Source organism: Thalassophryne amazonica, chromosome 1 (genome assembly GCF_902500255.1).
Source record: "Thalassophryne amazonica chromosome 1, fThaAma1.1, whole genome shotgun sequence".
NCBI classification, from domain to species: domain Eukaryota; kingdom Metazoa; phylum Chordata; class Actinopteri; order Batrachoidiformes; family Batrachoididae; genus Thalassophryne; species Thalassophryne amazonica.
The window spans coordinates 74,142,822-74,161,992 of NC_047103.1; the positions used below are offsets into that span (position 1 = coordinate 74,142,822).

Below are 19,171 nucleotides of genomic sequence, written 5' to 3' on the forward strand. Positions count from 1 at the left end.
CAGGAAACTGATTACGACAAAAAATAGCAATTCTGGCATAAAACCTGTCCAGTAGACATACCTCTGTGCATGGTATTGGCCCCCAAATCCATTTTTAGGCTAGGAAAGATATTGTTGGCTAGGTGTAGAAAGTCGATATATGGCAGCCATCTTGGATTTCAAAATGACGGCTCCCAAAGTGCACAAATTTTGATGTTTTAATTTCAAAGACGCATAGAAACATGATCTTGGTGCCTAAAATTAGGTTTTCATGTATGACAAAGCTATTGGTGTGCATCATATTACAATGTGGATGACAGCAAACTGAAATTCAACAGGACTGTCTACATAACAGTTTTTGTATAATTCCTTATCCCACAGATTTACTATTTAATGACCTGGATTAACTCAATAAAAGTAGATAAACACAATCCTAATAAATTTAGAGGGACTATTGCAATCTATTGCATAGGCACCTATATAGCTATTTGTTGACAAGGTCAAGCTGTACATGTGTGTTTATCCTTATATGGAACAACAGAAAAGTCTGCAGAGGTAAAACTGACAAATCAGAGAGCGTCTTACAAGTGTTGTGGGCAGTGATGCCGGTAATGCGTTACTTAGTAACGCGTTACTCTAATCTGACCACTTTTTTTAGTAACGAGTAATCTAACGCGTTAATCTTTCCAAATCAGTAATCAGATTAAAGTTACTTCTTCATGTCACTGTGCGTTACTATTATTTTTCATTGTGGGTCGATAGCAGCATTAAACTTGGTCCGTGGGCAGGAGGTCGGGGTTCGACTGAACGTCCCACTTTCAGTGAGCTGTGAGCTTTTCATCGGCGGTTTTTTGCAGCTGCTCGACTCGTCGTCACCTCTTAAAGTGCGATGATCAGCACACCTGCACTGAGCTTCACAAAGACATTTTTATACTTTTTTTTCCTCCTTTATTTAGAGCTGAGCTGCTCCGTATCGTCTCGTTAAAAACAGCTGATCCTCCGCGACGCGTCAACAACTAACACTATTTTCCACTCAAATGCACCTAAACTCTCTTTCTGAGGACCACATGATGTGAAAACACAATAAAACTTTCTTACCTGTAAATCTGGTCACGTTTTCTGCATAAATAAATGTTATCCATTCTTTGTGTTCAAACGCCAAAGTAGGGGCGAATCCAGATGGAATGGGGGCGTGGGGCAAGGATGTGCCCCCCTCACAACACCCCTAGATTAAAGGTCCAGTTTTGAAGCCTTTTTTTACTACAACTACTAATACTACTTAAAATATTAATTTCGACAAGTAAAATATTTAGAGAGAATTTAAATGTTAGAAAAATGCTAGAATGAATTTAATAGTTACATTTAGAAACAATGTAGGTTCGAAATTGCAAGTTTTACTGTTACAGTGCTGTCAACAGTTAAATATGAGGTCAAGAAAGAGGTCTTCATTTTACTTTTTATAAAACAAGTATTTATTTTCATTGAAGTCAAGAAAGGGTGACTATAAAGTAACTTTTGGCAAAACAGGTATCATTGTCATGTTGAGGTGGCAGAGGGTTGTTGTCGGCAGCTGGGAAAAGTAACTAAAAAAGTAACTAGTAATCTAACTTAGTTACTTTTACAATTGAGTAATCAGTAAAGTAACTAAGTTACTTTTTCAAGGAGTAATCAGTAATTGGATTACTTTTTCAAAGTAACTGTGGCAACACTGGTTGTGGGTCACCAGTGGTGTCAGCAGAATTATGTCTGGGAGGAAAAATCTGGCCAATCAGAGAGCCCCTTTCAAGTCTTGTGTGGCACCAGTGGTGTTGACACAAATATTTCTAGGAGAAATGTCACATTGTACAACATCTGTCAAAATAACTTATATCAATCAATTTTTTTTTTATATAGCGCCAAATCACAACAAACAGTTGCCCCAAGGCGCTTTATATTGTAAGGCAAGGCCATACAATAATGATGTAAAACCCCAACGGTCAAAACGACCCCCTGTGAGCAAGCACTTGGCTACAGTGGGAAGGAAAAACTCCCTTTTAACAGGAAGAAACCTCCAGCAGAACCAGGCTCAGGGAGGGGCAGTCTTCTGCTGGGACTGGTTGGGGCTGAGGGAGAGAACCAGGAAAAAGACATGCTGTGGAGGGGAGCAGAGATCGATCACTAATGATTAAATGCAGAGTGGTGCATACAGAGCAAAAAGAGAAAGAAACAGTGCATCATGGGAACCCCCCAGCAGTCTACGTCTATAGCAGCATAACTAAGGGATGGTTCAGGGTCACCTGATCCAGCCCTAACTATAAGCTTTAGCAAAAAGGAAAGTTTTAAGCCTAATCTTAAAAGTAGAGAGGGTGTCTGTCTCCCTGATCTGAATTGGGAGCTGGTTCCACAGGAGAGGAGCCTGAAAGCTGAAGGCTCTGCCTCCCATTCTACTCTTACAAACCCTAGGAACTACAAGTAAGCCTGCAGTCTGAGAGCGAAGCGCTCTATTGGGGTGATATGGTACTACGAGGTCCCTAAGATAAGATGGGACCTGATTATTCAAAACCTTATAAGTAAGAAGAAGAATTTTAAATTCTATTCTAGAATTAACAGGAAGCCAATGAAGAGAGGCCAATATGGGTGAGATATGCTCTCTCCTTCTAGTCCCCGTCAGCACTCTAGCTGCAGCATTTTGAATTAACTGAAGGCTTTTTAGGGAACTTTTAGGACAACCTGATAATAATGAATTACAATAGTCCAGCCTAGAGGAAATAAATGCATGAATTAGTTTTTCAGCATCACTCTGAGACAAGACCTTTCTGATTTTAGAGATATTGCGTAAATGCAAAAAAGCAGTCCTACATATTTGTTTAATATGCGCTTTGAATGACATATCCTGATCAAAAATGACTCCAAGATTTCTCACAGTATTACTAGAGGTCAGGGTAATGCCATCCAGAGTAAGGATCTGGTTAGACACCATGTTTCTAAGATTTGTGGGGCCAAGTACAATAACTTCAGTTTTATCTGAGTTTAAAAGCAGGAAATTAGAGGTCATCCATGTCTTTATGTCTGTAAGACAATCCTGCAGTTTAGCTAATTGGTGTGTGTCGTCTGGCTTCATGGATAGATAAAGCTGGGTATCATCTGCGTAACAATGAAAATTTAAGCAATACCGTCTAATAATACTGCCTAAGGGAAGCATATATAAAGTGAATAAAATTGGTCCTAGCACAGAACCTTGTGGAACTCCATAATTAACTTTAGTCTGTGAAGAAGATTCCCCATTTACATGAACAAATTGTAATCTATTAGACAAATATGATTCAAACCACCGCAGCGCAGTGCCTTTAATACCTATGGCATGCTCTAATCTCTGTAATAAAATTTTATGGTCAACAGTATCAAAAGCAGCACTGAGGTCTAACAGAACAAGCACAGAGATGAGTCCACTGTCCGAGGCCATAAGAAGATTATTTGTAACCTTCACTAATGCTGTTTCTGTACTATGATGAATTCTAAAACCTGACTGAAACTCTTCAAATAGACCATTCCTCTGCAGATGATCAGTTAGCTGTTTTACAACTACCCTTTCAAGAATTTTTGAGAGAAAAGGAAGGTTGGAGATTGGCCTATAATTAGCTAAGATAGCTGGGTCAAGTGATGGCTTTTTAAGTAATGGTTTAATTACTGCCACCTTAAAAGCCTGTGGTACATAGCCAACTAATAAAGATAGATTGATCATATTTAAGATCGAAGCATTAAATAATGGTAGGGCTTTCTTGAGCAGCCTGGTAGGAATGGGGTCTAATAAACATGTTGATGGTTTGGAGGAAGTAACTAATGAAAATAACTCAGACAGAACAATCGGAGAGAAAGAGTCTAACCAAATACCGGCATCACTGAAAGCAGCCAAAGATAACGATACGTCTTTGGGATGGTTATGAGTAATTTTTTCTCTAATAGTTAAAATTTTGTTAGCAAAGAAAGTCATGAACTCATTACTAGTTAAAGTTAATGGAATACTCAGCTCAATAGAGCTCTGACTCTTTGTCAGCCTGGCTACAGTGCTGAAAAGAAACCTGGGGTTGTTCTTATTTTCTTCAATTAGTGATGAGTAGAAAGATGTCCTAGCTTTACGGAGGGCTTTTTTATAGAGCAACAGACTCTTTTTCCAGGCTAAGTGAAGATCTTCTAAATTAGTGAGACGCCATTTCCTCTCCAACTTACGGGTTATCTGCTTTAAGCTACGAGTTTGAGAGTTATACCATGGAGTCAGACACTTCTGATTTAAAGCTCTCTTTTTCAGAGGAGCTACAGCATCCAAAGCTGTCTTCAATGAGGATGTAAAACTATTGACGAGATACTCTATCTCCCTTACAGAGTTTAGGTAGCTACTCTGCACTGTGTTGTTATATGGCATTAGAGAACATAAAGAAGGAATCATATCCTTAAACCTAGTTACAGCGCTTTCTGAAAGACTTCTAGTGTAATGAAACTTATTCCCTACTGCTGGGTAGTCCATCAGAGTAAATGTAAATGTTATTAAAAAATGATCAGACAGAAGGGAGTTTTCAGGGAATACTGTTAAGTCTTCTATTTCCATACCATAAGTCAGAACAAGATCTAAGATATGATTAAAGTGGTGGGTGGACTCATTTACTTTTTGAGCAAAGCCAATAGAGTCTAATAATAGATTAAATGCAGTTTTGAGGCTGTCATTCTCAGCATCTGTGTGGATGTTAAAATCGCCCACTATAATTATCTTATCTGAGCTAAGCACTAAGTCAGACAAAAGGTCTGAAAATTCACAGAGAAACTCACAGTAACGACCAGGTGGACGATAGATAATAACAAATAAAACTGGTTTTTGGGACTTCCAATTTGGATGGACAAGACTAAGAGACAAGCTTTCAAATGAATTAAAGCTCTGTCTGGGTTTTTGATTAATTAATAAGCTGGAATGGAAGATTGCTGCTAATCCACCGCCCCGGCCCGTGCTACGAGCATTCTGACAGTGTGACTCGGGGGTGTTGACTCATTTAAACTAACATATTCATCCTGCTGTAACCAGGTTTCTGTTAGGCAGAATAAATCAATATGTTGATCAATTATTATATCATTTACCAACAGGGACTTAGAAGAGAGAGACCTAATGTTTAATAGACCACATTTAACTGTTTTAGTCTGTGGTGCAGTTGAAGGTGCTATATTATTTTTTCTTTTTGAATTTTTATGCTTAAATAGATTTTTGCTGGTTATTGGTAGTCTGGGAGCAGGCACCGTCTCTACGGGGATGGGGTAATGAGGGGATGGCAGGGGGAGAGAAGCTGCAGAGAGGTGTGTAAGACTACAACTCTGCTTCCTGGTCCCAACCCTGGATAGTCACGGTTTGGAGGATTTAAGAAAATTAGCCAGATTTCTAGAAATGAGAGCTGCTCCATCCAAAGTGGGATGGATGCCGTCTCTCCTAACAAGACCAGGTTTTCCCCAGAAGCTTTGCCAATTATCTATGAAGCCCACCTCATTTTTTGGACACCACTCAGACAGCCAGCAATTCAAGGAGAACATGCGGCTAAACATGTCACTCCCGGTCTGATATGGAGAACAGTGCATGTTATTCTGATTTGTAAGTATGTCTGTTTGTTTGTATATTTTACAGTAGTTAATATAGACTGATCGTAACTTTAAATGTATACCTAATATGTACATAATCAGTAGAATTTAGTTTTGGGAATGACACTGTAAAATGTCTGAGAAAGGTGCTGTGTAGATTGCTTAGAACCATTATGGAACTAGAACCATTATGGACTGAAGATGACATCCTCCCACAATCGCTTATAGATGTTGTAGAGACACTAGATAGTGAGAGTGATGAATCTGAGGATGAGACAGGACCACCAGATGACCTTGCATGTTCAGACAGTGATGATTAAATGTTGAGCTAACCAGCTCATGGCTAACTGTTTGTGAAACTTTTTGTGCTTTTGAACAGCATTACTAGTATGTTCAGTTGTTTGGATGCCTGACATTTTAAAGTGTAACAAACTCTAGAACTTGAACTATTTTTGTTTCAACAACAACTTTGATATCAGAGAGATATTATTTGGTATACTTAATAGATATTGCTTTGTAAGTAATATGTTATTGTAGCATCTTTCAATTTAAAAGTTATATTATAACCTTGGTGAATGAGCATGTTTTATGCAGTTACTCATTTATGATGCCAGAAAGTAAAGATATCATTAACATGTACTATAAACATAAGTGTTAACAATAGGTGTTTTTTGATATGTTATAAGTCATTCAAAATTCCAAGGTATTAGTTCCTGATGATCAAACACAATACTTAGAACACCATTACTATTTTCATTGTATTTGGAACATACAACTTTGCAATAAATAGCACTTTAAAACCAGAGAATGACATTATCCCATTTCTGAAGCCATAAATCTTCAACTGGAAATCTTTAATGTAGTATATACTACTTTATATAAATTTAGTTTTATTGACAGCTATTTTAAAATTCAAAATGGCTGCTGACCAGATATATTCATATGCACACAATCAGCTTGACATACATGAAAACCTAATATTAGGCACCAAGAACATATTTCAAAGTGAAAATATTAGACTTGATACTTTTTTAAGACAGCCATTTTGAAATCCAAGATGGCTGCCATATATTGACTTTCTAAACCCAACCTACAATATCTTTCCTAGCCTAAAAATGGGTTTGGGGCCAATACCATGCACAGAGGTATGTCTACTGGACAAGTTTTATGCCAGAATTGCTATTTTTTTGTCGTAGTCAGTTTCCTGGGGGTTCCTTTAAAAACAGCCGCCAAACCACTATCGGGATTGAGTTTATTCATGGGAATGTTTGAAATTCTTATTCTAGAGGTCCCAAAGCATCAAAAAAATGTAGTGGTGCTGAGTCCTGGGGGGGGGGGGGGGGGTGCACGGTAGCCTATGGTAGCCCACGGACTATATGTTTTTGTTTGTTCATTGCACAGCATAAGACTTGGTACTTTATTGTTCTTGTAATCCCAAACAGATTGCCATTGACTTCACAGGGTCCAACGGGGATCCCAGTTCCCCTCAGTCTCTCCACTACATCAACCCTGCAGGATATAATGAGTACCTTGCAGCAATCTGGGCAGTGGGCATGGTCATCCAGGACTACGACAGGTAGACTTAGATTTAGACTTTGCTGTCCCCAGATGTTAAAAACTCAGGACAAATATGTTGCTTGTTAATTGACAGAGCCAGACATGCAATGATCTTGTCAAAAATAAAGAGCAAAGAACCATGAAAGCAATCTAAATCTCAAATGAAATGCAGAACACACATCATTGTGTTCTAGCTTCTCTTACTTAATTATTCAAAATTATTATTCCTACCATGCAGGGTATATGAGGTCCCTGTTTATGGCAGAACACAGTGTCCATCATCTGCCCATCAGTCTGTCATTTGTCTGCCTGTGGGCTGTCCATTTGTTGTACATCCATTCACCATAATTCAATAAATTGCTTTAATGCCTACATTTATAGTCAAATTTAGATAAAACTTTCACAGAATGTTCCCCATGTGGTCTTATATAACATTTTTGTGCTTGGTCATGGTCAGTGTCAAAGGTCAGATACCACTTAACATTCCATGAAAAATGCTACTTCTCCTATAATTATTGTCCAATTTGGACCAAATTTGCAAACAATCTTCCTTAGGTGATCCATTCTCAAACTTGCTCTCAAGGTTGTGAAGAAAGTTAAAATTTAGAGTCTATAGCCACTCAACAAATGAAAAATAAAAAACCCTCTAATTACTGTCCATTTTAGACTAAATCCACACACAGTGTTCCTAGAGATGGTTCTTGATCAAAGCTGTGTGGCAGGTGATCTTCAAAGTCATACGCTCAAATTGCCCAAATGGGCAGTTTGAGCAGTTCAGAGTTGTTGTACCCTCTGACTACTTAAGGGAGTTTCAGATCAAATGGGCTTGCTTGATTTCTAAGAACAAGTCTGAAACCTAAATGTGACTTTAATGGTGATGCTCCCTTTGAAGAGTCAACTTAAAACTCACTCGTTTTCTCAAGTACATTTGTGACTTTATATGTATTTTGTGATCTATACAAGTGTTCTTCAAAACGTTCTTGGCCTCACCCAGAAACAAGAAGTATCTGGAGGTTCAAGATGCGTCCTTCTTCCGCGAAGAGATTGAGAAGCTTGAACATGGTGGACTAATTGCATTGATGTTAAGGGAGATGTTAAAAATTCATGCAAGAACAACTTTTGATGTTTGCTGGTTGAGGCTGAGAACTTGTTAAAGTACCATTGTAAATTTTGTCCTCCTGTTTGTGCAACATCTTGCTACAGATCTATACAGTTGTTCTGTTTCATCCCCAAGCTAGTTGGAATAGTGCATGATGTCTGACACTAAAATATTTCTCAGATAATCTAATCACACATTACTTTAAGCTGGTTTGATTGTAACTATAGCACAATAGCAAAATGCACAAATGCATGAGATACACATGATGCAGTATTCCTAATGAATGTAATGAAGGACCACACTGATGGAACAAAACTGCAATAAATAACAAAGTTGATGACAATTAAAAATCAAAACAACTCAGGCTTTATGGTTATGATTTAGCCTCAATCCAAGGCTAGTGTGTGTAAGTTGTAAAGTCAAAATTTTAAAAGATGCAAGTCTGACTTCATGCAAAACCCACTTTTTAGACTGTTGATTTATGCAGCAAATGCATTTTTTTAAATTCACACTTTCTTTTTCACATTTAATTAGTCAGATCCAGTGTTCACACTCCATATGCTAATTTTACAGTGACACTTTGGTCAATATGAGCTAATAGTGACCTCTATTGTATGTGTTTCTTTGCAGTAACAAGATGTTTCCTGTGTTTGGATTTGGTGCCAAGATCCCTCCCTCCTGGACGGTATGGTATATTGAAACCAGGAAGATTCCCAGCAACATTTAAAATCCCAACCATCAGTAGAAAAGCTTTGTAGTTATTTAATGACAGACATTCTCATGCTACAGCAGATTTGTGTCACTGTGTGCAGCACAGACTGTGATATCAGTCATATGAACTAAAATTCAAACATTTGATTTAAATCTGATGTGTCACTGGTCTGATTCTTATCTAAAACGATCTCAAAACTGTCATGATAGAACAAGGTAACATGGCATGTCTTTCCATTGTAACGTGTCTTGTTTATATGGAAATTCCTGGTTCCTTTGTGTCTTTTACAGTTTATTGTATTTGGAATTTCATGAAAAATGGCATCAAAGTAGTGCATTATTTTGAAACTTTCCCCTACAAAAAAGTTTAGAACTGTAAAGACTCAATATAAATTACTGTGACATATGTCACAGAAGTCCAAATCTGAGCTCCTATTTCCTGTAAAAGTTAGATAGCTTGTCCAGCCATTAGAAAACAACCTCCCAGAGAGACAATGATCCATCTCCATGTCTTGAAAGGAATCGTCTATCTGCCACAGCCAGGTGAAATGTGCTGGGCTGCAGGTCTGCGCTCTGAGTTCTGTTATAGTTTATCTTTCTTCCTTTGACCGCGAGATGCGCACGTGAACGAACCATCCGTGAGCAAATGTGGAGATGTCTGGAGTTCTACTTGATGTCGACATGTCCTGTCTCTGGCAATCAGTCTGTGAGCAGGACCTATGTCCTTTTTTGTCCTTTTTTTAACTGTGATGAGAGAGTATGAGCGGAGAACAAGGAACTAATGCCTGCAGCCAGACAGTTTTTTTTCTTTCTTTCTTTTTTTTTTTTTTAAGTTCACATGTGCGAGCGTGAATGAACCGTCTGTGAGTGGACTGGAGATGTCCGGACTTTTTACTGGATGAGGACATCTCCTGTCTCTGGCAATCAGACTGTGAGCAGGACTTATGGAAACACTTTTGTGAGAGTCTTCTCACAAAAGTGTTTAAAAGTGTTTGCTCCTGCTCCTTTGTGAAAAGGAGCAGCAAGGAGGAGCAGCTGCTGCAATCAGCATTTTTTTTCTGTTTTTTGAGCGTGTAGTTTTACTGCATTGTGTACATGGTATAAAAACAATCCTGCTTGATTTATACTGCGGGAACAATGGAACACAGCAAGAATCATAAATTGGTGTCGGGTAATGTCGGGTTGTGAGTGTGTGGCATCCAGTCACACTCAGTACCATCTTGTTGCTCTGACTTGCACTGAAAACACTTAATTCTGCATCGAGCATAGGATGCAAAAAAAATTAAACATGTTTCATTTTTGTTTGCGCCCCTCGCGCTGTTGTGGCCCCAAGCTGCATCGTCTCGGCACTAGGTTGCTTCCACGTGGCGTCGTCATAATGACGCATGACACAACTGGGAGCAACCGGGAGCAATCCCGGTGTGAAAGGGGCTTAAGGCTTCCTCCCACATCCAAAGACATGCAGGTTAGGTGAATTGAAAACTTTAAAATGTGTGTGGATGTGAATGTGTTTGTCTGTCTGTATTGACACCTTTTCGGTGTCAAAACTCACGCATAATCATGTTCTCGCTGGGGAGGCCAAGATTTCGTTGTCAGTGTAAACAAGCGTTTGTGGCAACTTGTTTGCAACATTGCGTTGTTATGGATGTGAATTCAACCAAAATATGTATTTAGGTGTTTAACTAAGATAATCGTGAGTCTTTAACCCTCTGGGGTCCGAGGGCATTTTTTGGACAGTTCACTCGCCTGGCATAAATGTTTTATTATTGCTGTTAACAGCTCTCCCTGCATCCCTCAATCAAGTTTTATGTCTCTTTTTTCAGGACAGCCTGTGCTTTCAGAATATATATGTTTTTGTTGTGTTTTATAAGTGTAATAAAGATTTACACTCAAAAATAGGCAAGGAAAATAAAGCAAAAAATAATTTTCCACACACATTTATTCAAAACACACAGCAAACTATAATAAACTGTTTTGACACTTTATAAAGGTAATTTGAGGTCTTGTGTGAAAGACAATGAATAATTCAAACAATAAACACAAATGCACATTTTGAACAATATATCCAAAATGGTCTATGCGTTTTGTTGTTCATTGATATGGTAAACAGTGCTTTATGCAGAGAAAGCAACAGAGTTGTCCAGTAACATTTACATGCAAACTAGTGGAGCAATCCTGATAGTTACACACTCTTTGTTTGAGCATGTGAGATTGTCATCAGAGGCTCTCCATCTGCTCCTGCTTCCACTGATCGCTGTGCGTAATGGCGCAGGGCGCACTGACTATGTACTATTAGTATGTACTCATTGGAGCACCCAGGGGGCTATTCAAATGGGCCAACTAGTAACACATCACTCCTGAAAATGATCTTTGGCTTTTCACGTGAGGTAAATCTGCCCTATGATTGGATTTTGGAAAACCATGTGACAGTGAACCAATTCCGATTGGACACTCACATCATCACACAGCTTCTATGAGGAGTACAAAGTTGGCTGATGGCTGGCTCGAAAGTCCGCGGAGTTAACTTTTCAGCAAAAAAAAAGAGTAAGTTTCTATCTCATATCATTCAAAAGTTATTCATAATTTAGTAAAGCTTGGTCTTAGCCGTCGAATACGACGGCATCAGTCCCAGAGGGTTAATGTGAGTTTTATTTTTAAAAAAAAAGTGTTGTTGTTAGGGATGCGGGTCAGGAACCGGTTCTTTTCGGGTATCCTTAAGAAATAATTTGATCCATCAACATTAATAGCCTTTTTGTTTACCGATTCACTTATCCATCCTTCAGAGTGGCCGTTGTTTTTGGGGGTGTTTGTCGGGAAAATAATCATATCTCTACAGTGATTACAGACCATGCAGCGGGTCTGTATAATCAACCGTTTCTGCAGCGTGGCTTTGCTTTGAACCTTGAACCAATGAAGCAATGCTTCGATCTTCGATCTGCTGCTTCAATGGTTCTTTGTTTTAGTTCGCTTTATCTTAATTTTTACCCACTAAAACCCTAAAGAGCATATGTCTGTGAGTAATATTTACCTTTTTTATGTTAAGCCGACCTGTTATGGTCTTCTCAAACAGTTGATAGATGTATTTTAGAACTTAAAAATGGGGGCGATGCTAACGCATTAGCATGTCTGCGGCATTTTCAATGTTAAAGTTAGCATTAAGCTGAACCGTTATCAAGCCTTCCTCCCCAGCGCGCAAAGGATTCTGGGATAGGATACTCTAAAACCGTGAATGTGGCCCTGCAACAGACTAGCGTCCTGTCCAGTGTACCCCGCCTCACGCCCTATAACTGCTGGGATAGGCTCCAGCCCCCAGTAACCCTTAATTGCAGTAAGCGGGTACAGACGATGGATGGATCTTTATACATTGTTCAAGACAGATATGTTTCACATTCAGAAAGATGACTGTTCTGAATATTTTGATATACTGTATTAGGTGAGGTACTTCATTTCCATATGAGGGGAAATAAACTAATAGCTAGATCAGACCAGATAGATTTATTTGTTTTTCTTCATGGTCAAATTTTTCTGTGGGTTGAGCTCGGAAATGTTTTAATGATGTAATTGAATGATTTCAGAACACAATTTTGGATCTTTACAGGTCAGTTTATTTCTTAGGCCCATCTTGAAAACAAATCATGGTGCCACCAGCAACTGCACAGTCTATTTTCTATTTACGATGTAAAATCATAAGAAGCTTTGGACTACAGTGCCCCCTTGGTATTGCACACATTTTAATTTGTTTATGCCATTTCACATACTAAAAGTAAATCAGTCTTCTCAATATAAAAATTTCTAAAATTATCTTCCTTAACTCAAACTCAAAGCAAATCTCTACAACGTGATATAAATTAATTAAAAATATAAAAGTCATAAGCCATTACGTATGGTTGCATCAGTAATGGGCCCATTTGGTATAACACCTGTAAATGATCAGTTTTATTGCCAGTTTTCTTCAGACAAGTCAGGGGATGGATACATGAACACTTCACTGAATATGTATTTGACTTTATTTACACCAAGAAATACACACAGCACTCTATGGTAAATCTGTGTGGAGTAGACCATTCTCAAAAACTGAGTGACTGTGCACGCAAACTGTCATTTGTTGTTGGACTTCTGTGCTAGTCATGGACTGTCCATAACGAACACTATGTTCAAACAAAAGGATGCTCATAAGTGTGCATAGTACCAGAGCACCCTAGGTGATTGATTTTGTGATTGTATTATCTGATCTGAGGCCGTTATGTTCTGGACACTCGGGTGAAGAGAGGGGCAGAGCTGTCAGCTGATCACCATCTGGTGGTGAGTTAGATCAGAGGGTGGGAAAGGACTTTGGACAGACCTGGTAAGCCAAAATGGATAGTGCGGGTGAACTGGGAACATCTGGAGGAGCCCAGTGTCCGACAGATCTTCAACTCACACCTCCGGCGGAGTTTTTGTAGCATCCCTGTGGAGGTTGGGGGCATTGAACCAGAATGGGCAATGTTCAAAGCTTCCATTGCCGAAGCTGCAGCAAGGAGCCGTGGCCTGAAGGTCTTAGGCCCCTCAAAGGATGGCAACCCTCAAACATTGTGATGCACACCGGTGGTCAGGGAAGCCATCCTACTGAAGGAGTCCTTCCGGGATATGTTATCTCGTAGGACTCCAGAGGCTGACAGGCTTGAAGGGTGGCAGCCTCTGTTGTGGGGGAGGTAAAGCAGCGGGTGTGAGAGGAGTTCTGAGTAACCATGGAGAAGGACTTTTGGTCGGCACCAAGGTGATTCTTGCAGACCGTGAGGTGCTTAAGGAGGGGAAAATGTGAAACCATCCAAGCTGTCTACAGTAAGGATGGGACTCTGTTTACCTCAACTGAGGTCTGAAGGAACACTTTGAGGAACTCCTGCATCAGACCGGAGCACCCTCTATAAGTAGGGGCAGAGCTGGAAGCTGACAACCCCTGGCAATAATTATGGAATCACCGGCCTCGGAGGATGTTCATTCAGTTGTTTATTTTGTAGAAAAAAAGCAGATCACAGACATGACACAAAACTAAAGTCATTTCAAATGGCAACTTTCTGGCTTTAAGAAACACTATAAGAAATCAGGAAAAATAATTGTGGCAGTCAGTAACGGTTACTTGTTTAGACCAACCAGAGGGAAAAAAAATATGGACTCACTCAATTCTGAGGAATAAATTATGGAATCACCCTGTAAATTTTCATCCCCAAAACTAACACCTGCATCAAATCAGATCTGCTCTTAGTCTGCATCTAAAAAGGAGTGATCACACCTTGGAGAGCTGTTGCACCAAGTGGACTGACATGAATCATGGCTCTAACACGAGAGATGTCAATTGAAACAAAGGAGAGGATTATCAAACTCTTAAAAGAGGGTAAATCATCACGCAATGTTGCAAAAGATGTTGATTGTTCACAGTCAGCTGTGTCTAAACTCTGGACCAAATACAAACAACATGGGAAGGTTGTTAAAGGCAAACATACTGGTAGACCAAGGAAGACATCAAAGCGCCAAGACAAAAATCTTAAAGCAATATGTCTCAAAAATCGAAAATGCACAACAAAACAAATGAGGAATGAATGGGAGGAAACTGGAGTCAACGTCTGTGACCGAACTGTAAGAAACCGCCTAAAGGAAATGGGATTTACATACAGAAACACCTAACCCATCATTAACACCTAAACAGAAAAACAAGGTTACAATGGGCTAAGGAAAAGCAGTCGTGGACTGTGGATGACTGGATGAAAGTCATATTCAGTGATGAATCTCGAATCTGCATTGGGCAAGGTGATGATGCTGGAACTTTTGTTTGGTGCCGTTCCGACTGCCTGAAGAGAACATGTAAATTTCCACAGTCATTGATGATATGGGGCTGCATGTCAGGTAAAGGCACTGGGGAGATGGCTGTCATTACATCATCAATAAATGCACAAGTTTACGTTGATATTTTGGACACTTTTCTTATCCCATCAATTGAAAGGATGTTTTGGGATGATGAAAGCATTTTTCAAGATGATAATGCATCTTGCCATAGAGCAAAAACTGTGAAAACATTCCTTGCAAAAAGACACATAGGGTCAATGTCATGGCCTGCAAATAGTCCGGATCTTAATCCAATTGAAAATCTTTGGTGGAAGTTGAAGAAAATGGTCCATGACAAGGCTCCAACCTGCAAAGCTGATCTGGCAACAGCAATCAGAGAAAGTTGGAGCCAGATTGATGAAGAGTACTGTTTGTCACTCATTAAGTCAATGCCTCAGAGACTGCAAGCTGTTATAAAAGCCAGAGGTGGTGCAACAAAATACTAGTCATGTGTTGGAGCGTTCTTTTGTTTTTCATGATTCCATAATTTGTTCCTCAGAATTGAGTGATTCCATATTTTTTTCCCTCTGCTTGGTCTAAAAAAGTAACCATTACTGACTGCCACAAATTTTTTTTTTTCCTGATTTCTTATAGTGTTTCTTAAAGCCAGAAAGTTGCCATTTGAAATGACTTTAGTTTTGTGTCATGTCTGTGATCTGCTTTTTTCTATAAAATTAAACAACTGAATGAACATCCTCCGAGGCCGGTGATTCCATAATTTTTGCCAGGGGTTGTATCATCAATTTCCCTGGTTGAAGTCACTGAGGTAGATGAGATCTGTCCCAAAATGCTGAAGGCTCTGGGTGTGGAGGGACTGTCTTGGATGAGGCGTCTCTTCAACATTGCATTGAGGTCTGGGACAGTGCCTAAGGAGTGGCCAACTGGGGTGGTGGTTCCCATATTAAAAAAAGGGGGGGACCAGAGAATGTGTGCCATTTACAGAGGCATCACACTACTCAGCTTCTCTGGTGAAGTCTTCCCCAGAGTGCTGGAAAGGAGGGTTCGGCCGATAGACGAACCTCTGATTGAAGAGGAACAATCCGGGTACCGTCCTGGTCGTGGAACAACCAACTAGGTGTTCACTCTCACAAGGATCCTGGAGAGTGCCTGGGAGTATGCCCATCCAGTCTACATGTGTTTTATGGACTTGGAGAAGGCATATGATCGGGTACCCCAGGAGATACTGTGGGAGGTGCCGCGAGAGTCTGTACACACAAAATGAGAGTTGTGTTCAGGTACTTGGCAGTAAGTCAGGTGCTTGGCAATAAGTCAGACTCATTTCCGGTGAGGGTTGGCCTCCACCAGGGTTGTGCCTTGTCACCAATACTGGTTGTGATATTCATGGACAGGATATCGAGGCGTAGTCGGGGATGGAGGGTTTCCTGTTTGGTGGACTCAGGGTCTCATCACTGCTTTTTGCAGATGATGTGGTCCTGTATGCTTCATTGGCCTGTGATGTCCAACACTCACTGGATCGGTTTGCAGCCGAGTATGAAGCGGCTGGGATGAGGATCGGCACCTCTAAATCTGAGGCCATGGTTCTCAGCAGGAAACCGATGGATGGCTTACTCCGGGCAGGGAATACGGTCTTGCCCCAATAGTCCATGAGCCAGTCATCAATGTTGACATAATCAGTACCACTTAAAGGGAAGAAACGACACTTAGAATCCAGCCTCAGTGTATCATGCCCTACACAAAAAACGTATAGCTATCCCAGGGTGGTAGCTGTACCCAGGTAGGGGTCAATGAAGAATTACACTGAGGTCAAACATTAAAAATGCTCCAGTCATGTTGAAAACAACAGTTTGAAAAATAAGTATTTGACCCCCTGTCAGTTGTGCAGGTTTTCCCACCTACAAAGAATGGAGAGGTCTGTAATTTTTATCGTACATACACTTAAACTGTGAGAGACAGAATCTTAAAAAAAAAAAAAAAATCACATTGTAAGATTTTTAAATAATTAATTTGCATGTTATTGCATAAAATAAGTATTTGACCTCCTACCAACCAGCAAGAATTCTGGCTCTCACAGACCTGTTAATTTTTTCTTTAAGAAGCCCTCTTATTCTGCACTCTTTACCTGTATTAATTGCACCTGTTTGAACTTGTTACCTTTATAAAAGACACCTGTTCACACACTCAATCAATCACACTCCAACCTATCCACCATAGCCAAGACCAGAGAGCTGTATAAAGACACCAGGGACAAAACTGTAGACCTGCACAAGGCTGGGATGGACTACAGGACAACAGGCAAGCAGCTTAGTAGAAGACAACAACTGTTATGATTATTTATTAGAAAGTGGAAGAAACACAAGATGACTGTCAATCTCCCTTGGTCTGGGATTCCATGCAAGATCTCACTTTGTGGGGTAAGGATGATTCTGAGAAAGCTGAAACCTGAAGAGAGCTGGGGCCACAGTCACAAAGATTACATTAGTAACACGTGATGCTGTCATGGTTTAAAATCCTGCAGGGCAGCAAGGTCCCCCTGCTCAAGCCAGCACATGTCCAGGCCCATTTGACGTTCACCAGTGACTATCTGGATGATTCAGAGGAGGCATGGGAGAAGGTCATGTGGTCAGATGAGACCAAAATAGAGTTTTTTGGAATCAACTTCACTTACCATGTTTAGAGGATGAGAACAACCCCAAGAAAACCATCCCAACCGTGAAGCATGGGGGTGGAAACATCATACTCTGGGGGTGCTCTTCTGCAAAGGGGACAGGACGACCACCGTATTGAAGGGAGGATGGATGGGGTCATGTATTGCGAGATTTTGGCAAACAACCTCCTTCCCTTTGTAAGAGCTAGGTCTTCCAGCATGACAAAGACCCAAAACACACAGCCAGGGCAACTAAGGAGGGGCTCCGTAAGAAGCATTTCAAGGTCCTGGAGTGGCCTGGCCAGTCTCCAGACCTGAACTCAATAGAAAATCTTTGGAGGGAGTTGAAACTCCAAACCTGAAAGATTTGGAGAAGATCAGTATGGAGGAGTGGACCAAAATCCCTGCTGCAGTGTGTGAAAACTTGGTCAAGAACTACAGGAAACATCTGACCTCTGTAATGGCAGACAAATGTTTGTGTACCAATTGTTAAGCTCTGTTTTTCTAGGGTGTCAAATACTTATTTTATGCAATAAAATGCAAATTAATTATTTAAAAATCATACAATGTGATTTACTGGATTTTTCTTTTTTGATTCTGTCTCTCACAGTTGAAGTGTACCTACGATAAAAATTACAGACCTTTCCATTCTTTGTAGGTGGGAAAACCTGCAAAACTGACAGGGGGTCAAATACTTATTTTCCCCACTGTATGTCACATTACTTGTCTGATCATAACAATTCCAAAAAGGTATAGTTTGGACCATCTATGATGGAATGTTCTGGAGTTATGAGGTAAAAATGGCAAAAATGGTGACAAAGATCAGTTTCAGTTTGTATGGGGGTCAAAAGTTAAAGTTGTGCCAAATTCAGTAAAAAATGATGCAAATTATTGGTTGAAATAAAAGGATTAATAAATGGAATAGTTTGACTGTGTTGAATGTTTGGTCTCCAAAGTAAAGGTCAAACAAGGTCAACATCCATTGGATTCTATGACATGTGACATATGTTACCCTGTAACATGAAAACTAAGCATGACAGATGGTGCAAACTACAAGGTCTGTTAGAAAAGTATCCGACATTATTTTTTTCAAAAACCATATGGATTTGAATCACGTGTGATTGCATCAGCCAAGCTTGAACCCTCGTGCGCATGCGTGAGTTTTTCATGCCTGTCAGTTGCTTCATTCGCCTGTGAGCAGGCTTTGAGTGAGGTGTGGTCCACCCCTCTCGTCTGTTTTTTATTGCGAATAAATGTCTGGACGATTTGGATCTTTGCTGCATCAATTTTTTTCCAGAAACTGTAAGAGACCTCCAGGTGGACACCGTTCGAAAAATTAATATGGCTTTCAGGGACGATTTTATGGGGATTAAACAGATTATGGGGTGTTACTGCCCCTTTAAGGACGGCCCACAACTGCTGAGAGCACAGCACGCTCCCAGCGCCGATGGAGTTTTTTTTTTCATGGAAAAAGAAGCCGAGGGACGCGCCACCGTGCCGCTCTTGACGCGGCACAAAACCACCTCGGTGTTGGTCTCTCAGGACGGGTTTCAGACGGATTCCGGTTGCTTTTCTGTCGTGTGAATATCCGAGAAATTGAGCTTGAGCTGGACAAGCCCCAACATGTCCTGTGAGGCTTCATCACGGCGTTTCTTTGGGCCGAGCGGCTGCACCACGACGCGCCAAACTCCTCCGCACGTCTGTCTTAATGTGCCGGAAAAAGTGCTGATGTCCACGTCTTTTCACAATTCCTGTGCTAGTCAGAGGAC

The 19,171-nt window shown here is 40.3% G+C and overlaps 1 protein-coding gene across 2 annotated transcripts in view; it reads left to right on the forward strand.

Annotated features, from left to right (window-relative positions):
* The window catches only part of LOC117511826 (copine-3-like), a 102,317-nt gene that overhangs the window by 46,640 nt on the left and 36,506 nt on the right, over positions 1-19,171 (forward strand). For both annotated transcript variants that reach the window (XM_034171739.1, XM_034171744.1), the window contains 2 exons: positions 7,014-7,147; positions 8,858-8,912. In XM_034171739.1, the coding sequence (XP_034027630.1) occupies positions 7,014-7,147; positions 8,858-8,912 (189 nt within the window). The remainder of the gene's footprint in view (positions 1-7,013; positions 7,148-8,857; positions 8,913-19,171) is intronic.